At 50.9% G+C, this 18,959-nt stretch overlaps 1 protein-coding gene across 6 annotated transcripts in view; it reads left to right on the top strand.

Annotated features, from left to right (window-relative positions):
• Window positions 1-18,959, top strand: part of CRACR2A (calcium release activated channel regulator 2A) — a 201,030-nt gene that overhangs the window by 166,358 nt on the left and 15,713 nt on the right. For 5 of the 6 annotated variants that reach the window (XM_081821059.1, XM_081821060.1, XM_081821064.1 and 2 more), the window contains 5 exons: window positions 28-346; window positions 4,042-4,174; window positions 9,326-9,407; window positions 9,520-9,634; window positions 17,682-18,302. In XM_081821059.1, coding sequence (XP_081677185.1) covers window positions 28-346; window positions 4,042-4,174; window positions 9,326-9,407; window positions 9,520-9,634; window positions 17,682-17,966 — 934 coding nt within the window. In that variant the 3' untranslated portion in view covers window positions 17,967-18,302. Of the gene's footprint in view, window positions 1-27; window positions 347-4,041; window positions 4,175-9,325; window positions 9,408-9,519; window positions 9,635-17,681; window positions 18,303-18,959 lie in introns of those variants that run through there. The other variant, XM_081821065.1, reaches the window with a different exon arrangement.

Here is an 18,959-nt window from a genome sequence, read left to right as displayed (position 1 = left end):
CTCTTTTTCTTCCCTACCCCGAAATAGCCAGTCAGAGGAGGAAGAAGATGTGTTTGTCCTCCCACGGAGGAGAAGCTCCCTAGGCCTGAGTGGATATCCCCTTCCAGAAGAGGAGCCAGGGGCTGAAGGTCCACTCCCCCGGGTACTCCGCAGAATCATCTCCATTGAAGAAGACCCCCTGCCCCAGCTCCTGGATGGCAGCTTTGAGCAGCCATTGAGCAAATGCCCAGAAGAGGAGGAGGTTGCCCAGCAGAGGGTGGAAGGACAAAGCCAGCAGGCCAGACCCTTGGAACCCATGCCTGCATCTCCCCGAGGACAGCCTGTTGGAAAAGAAGACTTGTCTAAGGTAAGGACACATCCTATGTTGGCTTGTAGATGTCACTTTTATACCTGTCCCTTGCATTTGAACCCAAGAACCCCAAAGGCAGCTCAGGAAGTCAGATGTGGCTGGTCTCATGAATCACCCTATTTGTGTCCTTCAGATACCAGCTTGCCCTTTTGAACTGAGTGTCACTAGGGAGGCTCGGGGGTCCTGGAAAATTCTCTTTATAACTTCTGTGGTTTGCCCCTATGTTCTCTTTTCTGATTCAGATTCAAAAGCATTTAAAAAGTGGCTACTTTAGACAGACATCTTGTTTGGCTTTTAGCATAAGCTATCACATACTTTTAAAATTGCACGTCTTCTCTTATATTTTGTAACTGTTCTCAGCAAGGCCAATCATTGCTTTGTAAAGTTTGTGTAATCATCCCAGTCGGCTAATCATCCTTTCATTCCCAAATGCCCTGCCTAGTCCTCCCTTCAGGGTGCTTCTCCTCTCCCTCACCCCTCCTGCACTCCCAACCAGGGCTTCCTGCTCAATGCTGCAGGAAAAGGAGGCCATAGTAACCATCTTCCTCTGGTCCGTGGTGATGATGTTCCTCACCTTGTTTGTGACCCACGCCCAGAAATAGACTCCTCCAGCACTTCACCTCCCACTGGACCTTGTGAAAGGCTACAGAAATGCCCATGACAGTGTGAAAGAGACTCCTCCCTATACGCTGGGGCGGCCCTGTAGGACTGAGCCCTTCCTTGCCACTTGAGCATTTCCAAATGGCCGTATTAGCATGTGTGCCAGGAAAACTTTCCAACCACTGCAGGGACTCCTTGGCATCGGTTGTCATTCCTGGGCCTGGGTTAAGATGCCTCATGTCCCTTCTCCGAAGGGCCTTGGGCCAGCAGGCGAGTGAGAGCTGGATGGCACCAGTGGTCGATAGCGACCCCTCCCTCCTCCATGCCCTTCCACACCCCCTTCAGCACAGACCTGCACCTGCGGGCAGGGGGCACACTGGGGTTTTAAATACCCATGCTCTGCTCCCAAATGTAAAAGTGTCAAGAGGTCAGTAGGAGATGGGGTAAAGGGAGGAATGAAGCATCCAGGTGTGCTGGCCCATGTGAGCTGATGGGGTGCGTCAGCAGTGTCTTCTCCCCTGTGGCAGATGGGGAAGTAGAGGCCCAGAGGGGATAGACCTGGTCTGGCCCCCCAGGGACTTGAGCCCGGCCTGCTCGCCGTGTGCTCTCATGTGGGTGCTAACTCCACCACATGTGCTACCAAGTAGCCTGGGACAGAAGCTGCTGCAGACAGGAAGTGTGCTCTCGGAGAATCATGGGGAAGCTTTACCAGAGGGTCTGCCCTTTGGAAGAGTGCTGTGAGGCAGGCCCTCCTATGCAAGGCTGCTGAGGCATCAATCCATCCGGCCTTTCTGGAAAGTAGTCTGATAACAAGAATCAAGAATTTAGAAATTCCACATCCTTTGAACCAGCACTTCTACTCCTAGCAATCCTTCCTAATAACCAAGTTCAGACAAAGATTTAACTCAGAAATGGTTATGTATATTAGCAAACACTTGAAAACATTCAATAGAATATTATAGCACTATTAAAAATCACATTTTCAAGGGGCGCCTGGGTGGCTCCGTCAGTTGAGCTTCTGCTTTCAGCTCAGGTCATGATCCCATGGTCCTGGGATTGAGCCCCATGTCCAGCTCCATGCTCAGCAGGTGGTCGGCTTGTTCCTCTCCCTCTGCCCCTCCCCCCGATCGTGCTCGCGTGTGTGCAGGCACGTTCTCTCTAATAAAGAAATAAAATCTAAAAAAAAATCACATTTTCAAGAAACTTTAGTGACTTGGAGAAATACTTATAATTTAATAATATATGAGAAAGAATAAAATTGTATATAATATTCCAGATCTCTTTAAATAAAACATGTATTCATTCATCTACATAGAAAAAAGCCTAGAAGACATGCATCAAAATATGAATAGTGACCACTTCTGGTTGGCAAGGTAGATTATGAATAATTATTATTTTCTTCTCTACTTTTCTGTTTTTCCTAATTTTAAAAATTAGCATGTATTACTTTTATTTTTTTAAAGCTTAATTAAAAAAAAAAAAGTGGCAGGACAGAGAATGAGAACAGATCTTACTCCAGCCCCCTCCCTGCAATCTGGCTGACACACTGTGGATTGTCCCCCAGAGGGAACACAGGTTATATGAGTGAACATGAGTCGGGGTTCGCTGCACCTGTGAGGTGGGGCCTGCCCAGAGCTGGACCATCAGTGTGTTGATCTTTGGCCTGCAAAAAAACCCCTGCTCTTCCTAGAACAGGGCCAGGACTGCCTCAGCAGCCAAAACCGTCTTCTCCTGCTCTGGGTTTCTTATTGCCCACCTGGAGACATGCCTAGGGATACACGGATTGCCGCACTGAGCTTTAGTCGCAAACAAATGACAGCTGGAGGCAGAGGCTGAGCAGGGACCAGCAGTCAATGCCCTTATGCATTATAAAAATAAAGAAAATGGGGCAGAGGGCATAGTTTATGAGTACGGGTTTTTTAAGTTTAGTCTAAACTCCTGTAATTGACCTTGAATTCCCTCCTAAGTACTGCATGGAATTGATTTCTCCCCAAAAGGCTGTTGATGGCTTTTCTCTGAGACTCAAGTACTGCTAATATCTGCTGCCACTCCATTATAGTATTTGCTCAGTGAGAGGAGCTAATTCCCCCAAATCCGCTTCTAAATAGATTCAAAAGAGCTTCCTTGTTTGGCCAGGCAGGGCTGGGCTGGGCCTGGAGGCAGGATTTGGCCAAGCAAACAAGCAGCTCATGGGAAGGAATGATCATGCAGCCGAGAGGACTCTGTGCCCGAAGGCAGCTCCTTACTCGGCTGCCCTGGCTGTCCTTGAGCATGTTCATCCCCCATTGGGCTTTAGGGTCCCAGACTAACTCAGGGGCAGATCTGCTCCCAGTCCGTGCGGGCTGGGCCAAGAAGAAGGAGCGCACGGGTGGTTGACTCTGGAAAGCTCCGCCCAGTGGTCTGGCCGGGCCGATTTCCCAACCTACTGAGTGGAGCCCGTTTCCCAGGCAGATGGGGTCCTAACCGGAAGCTGATGAGACGGAAGGATGAGCACTGTGCAGGGAGGCAAGTAAGAGCGTCCTCCATTCAGTCCAGGCTTTCAGTGCTAGGGCAGACATAAAGGCCCCCTCGCCCACCCTGGGCCTTCTCTGCCCCTGTGATATACCTATGCCTTCTTCTATCTCTCCTTGCCCCTGCAAACATCCCACCCGTCCTTCCCCCGGACAGAGAATCTCTGCCTCCTCTTTAAGCCCCGGCTCACGGTGTCCTCCCCTGTGGACCCTGGACTCCCCGTCCATGCTCCCGGAGCACTTGGAAGCATGTGTTGTAATTATTTGTTTATATGGCTGCCTCTTCCGTCCTCGGTCAGCTGGGCCTGCCTCCTCGTCCCTGTGTCTTCTGCCCACGGTCACAGCACAGTAGGCAGACAACAAATGGTTGAATGAGTGTCTCTCTTCCCTCCTGCTGATGCTAGAAGGAGCCCTTATGCCCAGGGCCCAAAGCTACTTGCATCCCGGACTGGAGTGCCCCCCCTCGTGCTGGTCTGGAGGCCAGGTCCCCACCTTCGCCTGGACCCTGTAGGGACTGGTTGAGGGACAGGTTGTAGCAGGAGGAGGGGCCAGTGGCCATGCCAGTCTGTCTGCCGTCCACAGGAGGAAGCCCCTCCCTCCAGCCCAGACCGTCTCTTCAAAATCGTGCTAGTGGGCAACTCCGCCGTGGGGAAGACTTCCTTCCTGAGGAGGTTCTGTGAGGAGCGGTTTGCCCCCGGCTTGGCAGCCACTGTGGGTGAGTTCTCGGGCCCCCCGCTCCGGGGAGGGTAGGGAGTGAGAAGTGGGCCTAGGAAGGGACTGGGGGCCCGGTGGGAGTGGCCGTGGGGCCTGGCTGGTAGGGGGCCCTGCCGGTTTATTCCCCAGTGAGGCCAAAGGAGCAAGGTCAAGTCCCCCTCCTGCACAGTGCCAGCCACGAAGCTCGTTCCACTGAACGCTTCCTTTGTCCAGCCCGAGGGGAGCTGCAGCTGACAAAGGTGGGCTTTGGGCCCCATGTTTCCCTCTGAGCCCGTCTCTTTTTTATTGTTTTTTCTCCATTTTCATCAGGGCCCTGAGTCTTCAGGCTCCTCCTGAGGTGTGCACCCCAACACTGCAACCCCTGCCTCCCCCACGGGCCAGCAGCTTCCTGCCCTGCCCCTCCCCGTGTGTGTGCGCGCGCGCGTGCATGTGTGTGCGTGTGTGTGTGTGTGTGTGTGTGTAGAGGGTGCGGTGGAGGACAGCGCTCTGGGTGACTCCTTTTACCATCACATCTTACCCGTTCTGCATCCCAGGCCTGCTGGGGGACAGCTGGATTTCATCGTGGATGCTCATTAGGCTCAGCTATTAATGGATGATCATGGCTTAATGTGTTCCCACACTTGAGTAATATTTTATTCAGAGAGAGGCCTTTGTTCCCTTCACCCAAAGTTGCTCATTGCATTGGAAGATGTGGCAAGACCCAAGGGCATATTGACCTTTTAGCTTCTACCTTTTGCTTGAATCACTCAAGCACAAAATAAATCCCCTGAGAGACTGCTATGTACCCTTCAGCCGTAGTGATAAGGCAGCTGTATTTGAAAATATATTGATGTGATCTGCATATTTACCATGGGCTTTTGTATTCATCATTTCAATCTATCTTTGCACAACCCTGGGGGAAAGTACTCTTACCAGCCCAGTAGACAGATCAGGAAACCGAGGCCCAGAGAGGTTAAGAGGCTTATCCACATTCCCTCAGCTGGTTTAGTGCTGATATTGGCCCCTCACATGCCCCTTCTATACCATTCCACATACTGAGTTGTGTGTGCTCAGCACCCAGCAAGGGGTGAGGACACTTGCCCACCCTAAGAGGTGGGCACGGATTGGTACAGGCAGGGGAGGCTGCTGAGGTTCAGAGGGACATCAGGAGTCCTAGATCTTCATCTCAGCTCTGCCACTGATCAGCTGTGTGACCTTAGGAGGACATGTTCCCCCTGGGGCTTCAAGTTTCTCCTCCTGGAGGATTTGAACCAGGTCACCCAAGATGGCTTCCAAGCCTGGTTCTCTGTCCAGACCATTTTTGACCTTCAGCTATCTGACAAGCTGGCTCTATAAGACAAACTCTCCCTGCTCCAGAACCCTGCCTGGGGAGGTTCCGTATTCTTCCCCTTCCTTCCAAATTTGCTCCTGCAGATGGGTCTCTTCCCCCATGCTTCAGGCATCCCATTCTTACTGTTGGGTCTTTTCCTATGCTGTTATCATCTGGAACATTCTCCTGTCCCCTCCCTTCTGTCTCATTCCACCCAAAGACTGAGAGCATCCCCAGATGAAGAATCAGGTCCCTGACAGGAAGAAGGGCAGAGCTTGTGACCCAAGCCTGGAGAAGCCTGGCCTCACTGGCCTTGTGTGAGCCCAGTGTCCTGCAGGAAGCAATGGCTGCAGGAGGAGGACTCACCTTCCCAGGGGCGTTCCGTGGGGTAGGCCCCCACAAGTCAGGGCTTCAGCACAGGTTCGTGGGAGACGGGGGTGCATGCCAGGCCCTCGGCCCTCAGAGGCACCCCTCTGAGCAAGGTGCACAGTGTGTCAATGAAATCCCTGTCAATGAAATCAGGGAATCGGGGGCCGTTTACGTTTCCAATTTTTGTGCCCCTGAGCTGGAAGCCTCTGAAAAAGGAAAAATCAGGCTAATTTGCACTTCCCAGGAGACCAATTATGGAAACACCTACAATTTAGGAAGGGAAAAATATCAAAGCTTCCAAATCAGGAATGCCCTTCATCATACTGCGCAGAACATGCTGGAACAGCAGCTGAAATTAGTCTCCCTGCCACACAACGTGCGTTGTTCTGGTACGCATGTCAGTAACAGATGTCACACCAGCCGCCAGAAAGATGCTCCCTTTAAAGAGACAGAAAAGCCACCGAATCCTGCTCTGGCCCTAGAGCCCCTCAGGGGCTTTGGACCCTCAGCCCCCCTAGCCTGGGGCTCGGGCCACCCGCCACCAAAGGGGACTTCAGGTCTCCCACTCCCTCATATGGATGTGATCCATCCTGGACTCTTGGCTTGTGCACAAGGTAAATGCTACAATACAACAGCGTGACTTGGGGGCCCTGCCCACGCCTCCTTAGGACCAGCTGACTCCTTCAAAGGCAAGGGCTTGAGCCCCGTGGGTGTCCTGGAGATGTCAAGTGATGGTTTCTGTAGAACGTCGGAGCTCATTTTGTACATGACAAGACTGATTAATAGAAGCTAAAGCTCCCTGGAAACCGGGACTCCGAGGCCTATGCTCCTTCCACTGCCCCACATTGGTTCACATCCCCCTGCCGTAAGTCACAGGCCACCGCCCAAGGTGTTTCTTCCAGAAGTTTTTTCCCAACAGAATGCACTCCAGTCTGCTTTCTATCCCACTCCGCATCTCTACAGAGAAATCCCTAGAGTTTTTCTCTACGACAACTTTCAGGCCCTCCCCCTCCCAAATCCCCCCTACTCTAAATGATGTCTTGAGCCTGTCTTGTCCAGAAGTGAACATCGCCTTTCCTGGAGTCCATCAGCCCAGCTGTATCCCACACCATCCCCTAACAAGATACGACACAATTCTCAGTGCCGGGGACCCCTGACGTCCAGCTGTCATTCAGGAATCAGTTAGGTTGCAAGTTGGAGGTCACTGCCATGTGTTTATTGAATGCTACAGCTGAACTTCAAGATTATGAACATCTGACCTATCCCTCTACACCGTCCATCACCCCTCATTTGTAGGTGAGGAGTGAAGACACCCCAAAATGACGTAATATCATCAAGATCGCATAGCTGGTCAGAGGCAGAACTGAGACTGGACATAGCATGGGTTGCCCAGCTCCTGAAATGTTAGAACTGTCTGTGGTCTTAGAAACCAGTTTATTCCAGGCTCTCTGGTCCCACGTCATTGTGTGTTGCCTGCTCTGTTGGATTCGGACTCCTTGTGTCTCCTGCCACCGCCCCCAGGCTCTCCCTGTGGGCTTCTCAGTTTCCTGGGCCTGTCTGAGGTTTGCAGAGATGAGTACATCGTGTACCCAGCTGAGACTCTCAGCAAGCTCACCACGGCACAGAACCCATTTTGCCAGTACTCCTGCCCCCTGCAAGACAAGCTCCGTGTCCTCCAGCAAGTACTTAGCCAATGAGAGCAGAACCATGACCGTAGCCAAGACCCAGCCGCCCCAAACAGCACCACCTGCCCCTCCGCCTGCTTGCCTTTCCACTCAGGAGAGGGCTCTGTCCTCAGGGGCTTTGGACCCTCAGCCTGCTTTCAGATCAGGCCCTGAAGGTGTGTCAACCATGGTCGGCTTTCTGCTGAGTTGTTATCACAAAGCAGGCAGCTCCTTCAGTCCCCCAGAGCAGAGACTGGGGAAGCCCTTGCACTTCTCGCTAAGAAGAAAACTCACTCCCAGATTCAGCCCAGCCAGTCATAATCCGTTTTTCTGGGAGCACTGAGCCCTGAGCCTCCTGGGCGAAATGAGGCTGCCAGGTGTCCCTGTGTACAGGGCACTGCTACAGAAAGAATGAGCCTCAGGGCTGGGCTTGCAACTTGCTGCCCAGCGTGGGCAAGACACCCCGTCACTGGGCATGCGTGTGTGTGCGTGTGTGTGCGTGTGTGCATGTGCGCGTGTGTGTATGGATGTGCGTGCACATGCATGCCCCTGCAGGTGTGCAGATAACAACCCTCACGTGGATGTCACAGGAGCACTGTGACGGTAGAGAGATGGCACAGGAAACCTAGAAATATCAAGCATTCTACCAACTGGACAAATCGCTCTTTTGCTCTTCCAGATGCACCAATGCACTCCCCTCTTGGCCTCACCTGTGAAGCAGAGGGCTTCTAGAGCCCCTGCTGGTCTGACATTCTAGGAGTGGAGGACTCTCCCGCCTTCCTGCCACTCCTGGGCCCCTAGTGCACTAGGGCCTTGCCTGGAGACCGTGGCTGGGATGACCTTTCCGATTTACTGCCTCTCTGTCGTCTCTTTTGTCTCTCTCTGGCCAAGCTTCTGTTGCTGTCCCTTACTGAGCCTCCCATGGCAGTCACATAGGATGTCCCAGCTCCTTCGCCCTGGGCCTTTTTGAAGGTGGCAGGGGATGCCCTCTAGTTCCCAGATCAGACACCATGAGGGGGAAAGACTTTTTGAAAAGTGTTAAACATTTGTGAACATTCTTACATGATGTAGGAAAGAGGAATATGTTCTCAGAGAAACTGCATTGAGGTCCTTTTCTCCGAGGGCCACGGTGGGGTACAGTTCTTGTCCCTCTGGACCAAGACTCTGGGTAGGGTCGAGGCCGCAGAGAGATGATTTTGACTGGCCCAGGGGCTAGGATTAGGAGCTCTAAGCCCATCTCAAGGGTGAATGCTGCTTTTGACTCCCTCCCTTACCCCTTCTCTTCTCTTCTGACCTTCCCTCTACCTGCCACCCCTCCCCCACTTCCCCACATCCTTTGCATTGGCAGATGGAAGTCTGAAAGTATGATCAATCCCCCACCCCACCCCCTGGGGATATTTGAATTTTGTTAGGGGAACTTTGAAAAGGATTTTAGGGAGTAGGGGGAGAAAGAAATAGGAGGACTGTCTCCTCCTCCATTTTTGCAATGAGGGAGTAAATTGGTGAAAAATAACAATTTTCGTTGCCTTGGTATATCGTTTCTACGTATGTGATCTCATTTGACCCTTATTATAGAATCCCTAAAGAGGGTGTGGATTACATTACAGTGAGGAACCTACGGTTCAGAGAGTTTAAGTGATTTGATCCACAGCCCACAGCGGCTAAGTGGCAGACACAGGACCAGAACTCAGGCTCCCTGGGGCTGGGGGGAACCTGCACAGGGAAGCTGTTGCCCCTGGCCTCACATGCTTCAGGACATGTTGGGGGTCGTTTTCTGATCCGGAAGTGATAGGCTCATTCCACCTTGCAGGCATCGACTATCGGGTGAAGATGGTGAGCGTGGACGACTCGTCCGTGGCGCTGCAGCTGTGGGACACGGCGGGGCAGGAGAGGTGAGGAGCACCCCTGGCCAAACCCTGCCTCCTCCACCGGCCACCGAGAGGGCTGCAGGTGCGGGCTGCGGGGGGAGCCATGCAGCCCCTGACGTGTGGTCCTCGGTGGCAGGTATCGCTGCATCACTCAGCAGTTCTTCAGGAAGGCCGATGGTGTCATCGTCATGTACGATGTCACCGCCAGACAGTCGTTCCTGTCGGTCCGGCAGTGGCTGAGCAGCGTGGAGGTGAGCTGGTGACCTTCCTAGGAGCGCTGACGCTGACTCCTGCCTCCCCCTTGTCCCTGCCCATCTCCTGCCCGGCCCTCTGCTCTTCCAAAACCTGATTCAGAGCCCGCCTTCTCCAGGCGTGCATATGGCCATTCACCCAAGCCCAGCCCTCGGTACTGGGGATGAACGAGACTGACACAGTCCCTGCCCTCATGAAGGTGGGACTTGAAAAACAGATCACGCCCATAACTGTGTCATTACAATTGCCATAAGTGCCTCAAGTGAATGGGCTGGATTGGGGGAGGGCTCAGAATGGAGAGAAACCGGTGTTTAAACTGAGCCCCACCCATGTTCTTCCTCCTTTTTGCCCCTCTGTGTTGTTCTGGCTCCCGTGGGCCCAGCTATGCCCAGCCCAGGAGTGGCTCCACACAGTGTCTTGGGGCCTCTGTCACAACCCTTCTCAAGAGGGGAGGTTGATCTACAATGTGAGCGCCCCCGGCTCACCCCAAAGTCACCCTGGGCAGGACCCACAGGCAACAGCCCTCTTCTTTGAATTCTGGATTAACTGTAAGACTCAACTCTCTTGATTTATACTTGCAATAAGTTGTTGCGTAAGTGCTTTGTACTTTCTGACCATCTGCATCAGATGCAGCCTTCTCAAGGCCAAGGTCAGGGCGGACAAGGCACGGATTTATTTGACAGGGCCTCAGCGAGTCTTTTTTTTTTTTTTTTTTTGGTGCTTTAAAAAACGCTATTGCTTTATTCAGCGGAGTCTTTTAACAAAACCATCAGCTAGGATGCCCCACCTCCTTCCACCTGCAGGATCCATGTGTTGTTCATGTATTTGTCTAAAGCACTGCTAGGCACTGTTCTAGGTTCTGGAAATCATAGCAGCAGATAAAAGACAAGGTTCCTGTCCTCGTGGAGTTTACTTTCAACCTGCTGCTCAAGCCCCTAAGACCTGGCATAGCCCTCACCTACTCACCACACTGTGACACTGCTGTGAAGGACACAGCTGCCAACCCAGCTCCCTGCCTCTGGGTCTCCTGAGAACTGACACTGTGTAACAGGCGCTTGGCATGGGCCCCACAGAACTAGCGCTCAACAGATGTGGGAGGAGAGAATGGATACCATATCGTTGGGCAGGCAGAATCCTGGAGTTGTTCATTTCTTCATCCTTTTGGCCCTAAGATCTGTGATTCCTCCCACCAAAATCTGTTTCTCTTAGAGTTTAGATTGGCTGGGCCACTCCTTTCTCTGCTGTGAATCCACATCCCTCTCATTTCCAGGAAAAAAGAAGGAACAAGAGTGGAAACCAGATTCAAAGGTTTCTCTGAAATTTGCTTCATACAAATTATTTCTCGAAATGATCGGGCTTGAGAAATTTACAGTAGAGAAAATGTTAAGTTTTGACATATGGTGAATGGCTCTACTCCGAGCTAATAATGGAGGCAAATGGGATGGGTAATCTGGAAGCAATTCCTGTTTAAACTTTGGAATTTATGACATGATTTTTTTTTTTTTTTGATAGTGTGGCAGATTTATCTTCCTCACAGAAATTAAGCACCAGGAGAGACATGAGGGATTATCTAATCTGATGGTTCTCAAACTTTCTTCCTGGGAACCCTGGGGACATGAGGACTTCCCCCAGGCACTGGGGAGGGCTCATCCCCCAGATCATTCAGCGCCACCTCTGCTTCATTCAATTTTCTCTATTGGAAGTCCAGGCACAATTTTGCTAGACAGGAGGGCTTCCCTGTGAAAAATCACTGATCTAAAACAGCCATCTCATTCTCAAAGGAAGAAATGGAGGCTATGACGTCTGCACCACCCAGTCTCTTCCCAGCTAAGCCCATGTCGTTGTCCCCTGATATCGACATCTTGAGACAGACAGGAGCAGGCAGAGGCAGTTCGAGTAGTCTGGGATGAGTAGGGATGGATAGAGGAGGCAAACTTGCAGAACTGTGCTCTCTGCCTTCAGTAGGGGCTGTCGCTTCTGAGGCCCCGGTTTTGCACCCAGAGCCCGGGATCTGGCTGGAGAGGCGGAATATCAGGTTGAATTTGGCAGCGGCGGCGGTGAGGCAAAGACAGCCGAGGGTCACCGTTGCAGCTGGAAACACGAGTTCGGTCATTCTCCGGAAAACCGTGCCAAGCCCCGGATGTCTGGTGTGTGCCCAAATGGGCTGAAAAGCATTGTCAGCACGTACCCAGCAAGAGTCCCCAGGGAAACCCTAGTGCCTCGATGGCCCAGGGAAGCCACACGGAAATGCACTTAACTCAGAATTCTCCAGGTGAGGGTGGGGCTTTCCTCTATAATTTGGAGTTTGAATGTTCCTTCTTGAGAGTAGCAGCAGAAGGTACAGGTAAACTCTAAATGGGGCTGCCAAACCTGGATAATCAGGATTCACCTGTGGTGCTTTCAAACAAAACAGATGCCAGGCCTTCTCCCCCAGATAGAATGATTCAGAGCCTGGAAATACAATTAAGAAAAAGAAAAAAGCAACAGTTCCCCAAGTGATTTTGATTCTCAGTTGCCATGATTCCAAGCCTGAAAAGTGCTTCTCAAAGTTCAATATGCATAGGAATCTCCTGGGGAACCTTGCTAAAATACGGAATTTGACTCAGCAGGTTCAGAATCTTGGATAGGCCCCGAGGTTCTGCATTTTCTAACAAGTTCTCCAGCGAGGCCAATGCGGCCAGGCCGGGGACCACACTTTGAGAAGCAAGGCCCTGAATCACTTTCAAAGATGTCTGTGTTCCTTCCACAAGAATCCGCCAGACCCACCTGTCTGGCGCGGGCGAGGCACTCTGGGGGAGTCGGTGTGGGGACCCAGTCCAGTGGCCCCAGGGGATTGCAGACAAGTGCGGGGGGCGGGCAGCGGTTGTGTGAACCTGTGAACAAGTGTCAGATGGCGGAGTGTGTCGAAGGTGTGGAACAGTGGGTTCGTGAATGCAATTATTCTCAAGATTCTTGAAAAGCTAAAGTCATTCTGCCTTGGCAACCAGCAATCAGAGGTGTCAGGTGACAGATTAAAACCTGACACCTAATTTGATCAGAGGGAACTGAAAATAATAAGTACTTTGTATTTGTGGAGCACCTTATTTTTCCATGGAGCTCCAAGCACTTTGCCAACTGCCTCACTCGGAGAAGGGAGGGTGGAGGGGAGCTTTAATAACAGGCTTCACGTTCTGAAGCCTTATTATTAAGTGAATGCTGGCCAGCTGTTGGCATCGCCCCTTCCTCCCGCAACCTGAAAAGCAGTGCAAGAAGAAAGGGCTTAAATTGACCCAGATTATATGTGGCAAAGACTCACTCTTGGAAGAGGTTGTGTATGGGGGGGAGTAGATGCTTGGTGGGGCCGGGGGGCGCTATGGAGTCCCGTGAAAAGGAAGTTCTTACCATCCTAGCTCAGCACTTCCTGGCCGTGAAACTGGCCAGTCACCCGATGACAGACTGGACCAGAATCTCTGACGGGTTCCTCCTGGCCCCCGCATTCTTACGGCGTATGGCATTTGATCCTCTGGAGGGGGGAGGGGTCCATGGTGGAGCAGGAGTGTGCGCAGATGAGAGGACCCTAGAGGATCCTTCCAGTCCCGACGGAACCAAAATCCTTTGGCGCAAGAGACCTAACACACACCTGCGCAGCTTTATGAGTTGGGAGAGCCCGGCCCCCATGGCTGGCCCCCTGCCCCACCCTCCCTCATTCCCCCCATCCCTAGGCAGCTCTACCTTGCCCACAGGCCTGCTGCAGGAGAGGCCCAAGCACACACTGTGCTGATTCTCCTGTCATTTTACATTCCCTGTGTACCTTATAGCACATCAAAGCAGGTAGCCATTCCTGCCACCTCAGTTTCCCCAGCCCTCCCCTACCTCCTTCTCATCTCTGCTGGGTAGAACTGGTTTAACCAGTCTAATCTAGAGAAGAAACTGGTTGGGCTCTCAGGGTCCCGTGTTTAGACCATGGGACAATCTGGACATCTGGAGACTTTGGGGCCTGTATCAGTTAGGGAAAATCGGCTTTGGTACAAGCTTGAACGGGCTGGTATTTTCCCCGAATCCAGTTTGTGGGTCCCCAGTGTCTGCAGTCCTGGCATGTTGAACTTCCTGCTTCAATCTTTTGTCACTCTGAAGGCCCCGTATTGTTAGGTCTGTAAGTCAAGGAAGTGGAAAATGACGGGGTCATGAAACCAACAGGAGCAGCGACCCGAACTGGGAAAAAACTTGGAGATTAATTTAATGCAGCCTCTTATTTTATAGATGAAAAGTCCTGCGATCCAGAGAGAGGAAGTGACTTGTCCAAAAGTCCCCACAGCTTGCCAGACGCCCAGCCAGAACTAGAGTCTAGTTCTAGCCACTGTGTTATGCTGCATTATGCATTATGTGACAAGAACATCACATGGTCCATGGGCGAAATCTGCTTCTGAAAAATAGGTGTTCATTTCTTTTTCAGTCCTTCCCATTTCCGCCTCAAAGCAGAACACTTCGTTAGCTCAGAGGGGCCCGGCGCACTTTCCTCTCCCTTTGTGGACCACTAGCTAATTCTCATTCTGTGATCTTTGTTGCTGGAGGCAATGCACAGCACAGAGCAAAAAATAGCAGTTTGATTTTTTCCCCCATGTTCCAAGTTGAGCTTGAAGTGCTGGCAGTTTAAAACGAACTACACAAATAAATCTTGTTTTGACTCATAGTCCAGGGGGTGGATAAATATGGAAACCCCCAAGATATAATTTTGCAGTTATTTTTTTCTTAGCATAACTACATGCCTTAATGTGCTGAGAAATTTTTTGTTCTGGCTCCAGAGAAATAGCAGCACTATCCTGGCTAAGTGCTTTTTCTTGCCTCCCAGCAAATGGATATTAACACACACACACACACACACACACAAACTACAGCCAACCAAACCCAACAGCTGCACGTTCTGAGCTGAATGCCAGTCCTCTGCTCCAAGTTGACAGCTCATGTTATTTAAAGTCAGAGGTGGGTAATCTTTTGAATTTCAACACGTCTGTCTTCCAACAAGCTCAAGTTCAAAGAAAGGCAACTAAAATGGTTGGAGGTATGGAGAGGCTTCTGGGCCGGTGTCAGCGGATAGGAACCAGCTGTGTAGGTCCATCTCATAGCTCACAGAATACAGTCTGTGAAAAGGAGTGGGTCCCACACACACAGAGGTCATGTGCCCGGCTAAACAGCTTCGATTCCTTCCTCTGACCTGCCATGCCTACGGAGTTCTACCAGCATCTATAGAAATGTCACCAGAGGTGGGGGTGGACCTTAGACTTGTTTGCCAAAGGAGGTGCGCTTTAGACTTTTAAAAGGAAGCGTTGCTTCATCTGGTGGGTCATGATGAGCCTCTTTGTGCCAAGCAGTATACAGGCTGGGTACCTGAAAGGTGTAAGGTTTGGGCAGAGAGCTGAAAACTTGAGGTTAAAGTCAGAGAGGGCCATGAGACAACTACCCCAGCCCCAGTCCTCCCCATGGCCCTGTGTCAGAGCCTGGTGTTGGGCCAGGGTGCTGATGACTGACTCCCATGATGGATGGCACACTCTCTGGCCTTGTATGTGTGCTCACTTATTTTTGCCATATCTTTGGAGATGCGCCTAATTCTTTATCAGAGGCAGGCCAGGGCCCATAGAGGGGAAGGGAGTTGTCCACAGTATTTGCATAAGAGAGGAACAATGTGAAGAACAGAAGCCACAGCTTGGGGCGGGCAGGGGGGAGTGGGGAGGGCTTTTTTCTGTTCCTTCTAAGATGTTTTATTTTTATATCCAGGAATTGCTTTAAAAAAGAAGACTGCTTCTTCCCCCCTCCCCCCACTTTCCCTCAGAGAGGCAGCTCTGCTGTTTGTGGTGCACAGGGCTCAGATGTTGGGCTTGTGACTCTTCCCTATCTGATCCTATTTGGTCATTCGGTACCCACCATCCCTTTTGCAGGCGAGGAGACTGAAGCCATAACCCATTCCAACATACCTGAATCCGGGTTCAAATTCCGCCTGGGGATTTCAAGTCTGATGCTCATATTGTCAGAGTTTCCATGTCAAGAAATCCCACAAGCCTTAGTCATCCCTCACACATAAATCTACAAATATCTTTCATGTGCTGTACACAGCAAGCCTTTTGGCCCATTTCCCTGCTTCCTCCTCTTTTTTTCCTTTTCTGTGAAAAAGTCTTCGCACAAGTTTCTGTGGCACAACACAGTCAGAAAATGGGGCTATTCCCATTACCCAGCACTCTGGTAAGAGGAAGCCACAGCATGGTCTCTATGCCGTAAGACGTTTCTCATTTGCAAATACTTGGAATAGAGTGCGATCCACTTAGCACCTCAAGTACAGTGCACATAATTTGATCTACTTTTGATGGATCAGAAGACACATTCCAAATCATGGAGTGCTTTTGAGCCATCATTACCAACATAAATTACCATCTGACCATGGATAAATGGAAATACCACTTTGAGAGAGTTCTAGTTAATAAGACACTAAATAGCAGAGAGTTCGGGGCGCCTGGGTGGCTCAGTTGGTTGAGCGACTGCCTTCGGCTCAGGTCATGATCCTGGAGTCCCGGGATCGAGTCCCACATCGGGCTCCCTGCTCGGCAGGGAGTCTGCTTTTCCCTCTGACCCTCCTCCCTCTCATGCTCTCTGTATCTCATTCTCTCTGTCTCAAATAAATAAATAAAATCTTTAAAAAAAAAATAGCAGAGAGTTCACTGGAAATCAGAATTTAGAGAAAAATGTTGGAGAACTGTGGACCCATCTACTAAAGGGTCCTCGTAACTCGGTGACTTTGTTATTGAATGTGCTTTTGGATTCTCTGAGCCTTAACGTTCTCATCGAGTAAATGAGAATTTTTTTCACTACGGAACTGCAATAAAAATGAATGTGTAGATTAAGGAGCCATGGAGGCTTAATCTCAAATACAATTGCATTCAAACTGAAAACATGTGAACCAATTGGAAGGACTTGGGACATTTATTTGAAGTGGTTAGATCCAGTGGCTAAACTCTTGGCAAAACTGTAAGCAATTGTTGGTTTCTATCATCCCCCAACCCTCTCTATTTAGTAAAACATTTTAGCTACAATGAATAACTATTGGTTACCAAATTATTATTAAAAGCCCCTAGTTAAATACCTCACTAAGTAAAAATAACAACCTGCTTACATGTGAATATTATCATATTTACTCACTTAATAGCTGCGCACCATGGGCCCTTTGCCCTCCTGAGAGGCACGTGAACTACACACATTTCGCAAGGGAGGACACCCCGGGGTGCAGAGACTCGGGGGTGTGGGCCCCTGGCTGATATGCCACAGTCACCGGGGGAGTAAAGAAAGTTGACCCCGTGAATACGCCTGTTACTTGTGGCTGAGAAGTGGAGCTTCTGTGGCCACCGAGCTCTTCCCCACGCAGGCCTCAGTGCACCCGATGACAGGGATCTGTACTGCCCCGCGTGGTGACCTCCAATTCCGTATACAACAATCATAGACTGGGCGCTGGGGACCCAAAACCATGAATCAGAACTGGACCCAACCCTCAGGGAGCTTATGTGCCCCATATGAGGCCCCTGGAGATGCCACTTCTAATCAAAGCAGCCCCTAGAACTGCTCCAAAGCTCACTGCATTAATTCCTTTGCTTCATTCTGGTTCATTTAGACTAAGTCTGGTCACTTAGGAGTGCTTTCAGGGACGCTATCAGCCGTGGAAAAGGACACATAGTTCACTGACGTCTACTGTCCCCTCATCCTGTTACCCACAGCACACCTGGGGGAGCCTGCATGTCCCATCCAGCAGGGATGAGTGGGGAAGGAGGGAGGGGTCACTGCACAGCCGAATCTGGGAGGCACCCAGAGGCAGGCCTGAGGCACCTTGCAGAAGCCTTGTAAACTGAGGCCCTTGGAGAAGGTGACGCTCCTTCTCAGCTTTTGGGATGACTATATTCTCGCCTGGCCTGTTGTGGCAGCAGGGGATTCGCAAGCCAGATTGTATCTTTCCCACCAGCATTTTAAGCCTGCCCTTCTGGGCTTTCCTTATGGATGCTTCTCTCAGTTGGGGGATTATCTGTTCTACAGGAAGCTGTGGGAGACTACATCCCTGTTCTTCTGCTGGGCAATAAAATTGACAACGAGGAAGAGCGGGAAGTTCCACGAGGCCTCGGAGAGCAGCTTGCCAAGGTAAAGAGGAAACGTTTCCATCTCTCTGGACAGGGTGGGACCCTGAAGGCAGTCAGGCCTGTGCCCAAGAGCCTTGGCGGGAGCTTTCTCTGGAAACCCCCTGGGAAGCAAGCAAGTGGGCAAGGTGGGTGTCCTGGCGTCATGGGAATGGCCCAACTCCTGTGCACATGGAACTTTCTATAGAAAGCCACACATTACAAGATAGAGTTGGCTGGGGATGACCAGAGTATGGGGAGTTTTCCCAAACTCTCTTCCTTGGGGCTCAGAATGATAAGTTCTTAGATAGTAAGAGGTTACTTATTTAAATCCCCTATCTGATACTCGAATCTCTGCTGTGTTTCCACTTGATCGCCTCCAGGGATGAAACACTCGCTATCTGTAAGGCAGCTTGCTCTTCTTCGAACAGCTCTGTTAGAGAGCTTATCCCTTCTATCAAGATTGAGCCCCAGGCTATGAACTTGAGATAAACTCAGGGCATGCACTCGAAAACGTAGCATTAAAATAAGCATCGGGGGCGCCTGGGTGGCTCAGTCGGTTAAGCGTCTGCCTTCGGCTCAGGTCATGATCCCAGGGTCCTGGAATCGAGCCCCGCATCAGGCTCCCTGCTCCACGGGAAGCCTGCTTCTCCCTCTCCCACTCCCCCTGCTTGTGTTCCCTTTCTCTCTGTCAAATAAATAAATAAAATCTTTAAAAAATAATAAAAATAAAAAATAAATAAAATAAAATAAGCATTGGCCCTCTTGCCCAAGCTGGGGACCTAAGAGGCTTGATGGAAATCAGAAAGCAAACAGTGCTCTCTCCTCAGCTGTTTCTCCTGCCACCGAGTGGTTTTCAGGGAACTGTATTTCTGGGAAGATGGAGGTGCTTTCCAGCCCCAGGATTCCATACTTTTTAGTGTGCTTGCTGTAAACAGGGACTCATGGCCCCCAAGGCTGGGCAAATGGGCACAGATGGTAAGGGTCAAGGAGAAAAGGAGGGGGCGCCTGGGTGGCTCAGTTGGTTAAGCGACTGCCTTCGGCTCAGGTCATGATCCTGGAGTCCCGGGATCGAGTCCCGCATCGGGCTCCCTGCTCGGCGGGGGGTCTGCTTCTCCCTCTGCCCTCTTCCCTCTCATGCTCTCTGTCTCTCATTCTCTCTCTCTCAAATAAATAAATAAAATCTTTAAAAAAAAAAAAA

This window comes from Leptonychotes weddellii, chromosome 5 (assembly GCF_054177405.1).
Source record: "Leptonychotes weddellii isolate Sample4059 chromosome 5, ASM5417740v2, whole genome shotgun sequence".
NCBI lineage: Eukaryota > Metazoa > Chordata > Mammalia > Carnivora > Phocidae > Leptonychotes > Leptonychotes weddellii.
This window is presented reverse-complemented; position numbering and strand designations above follow the sequence as displayed.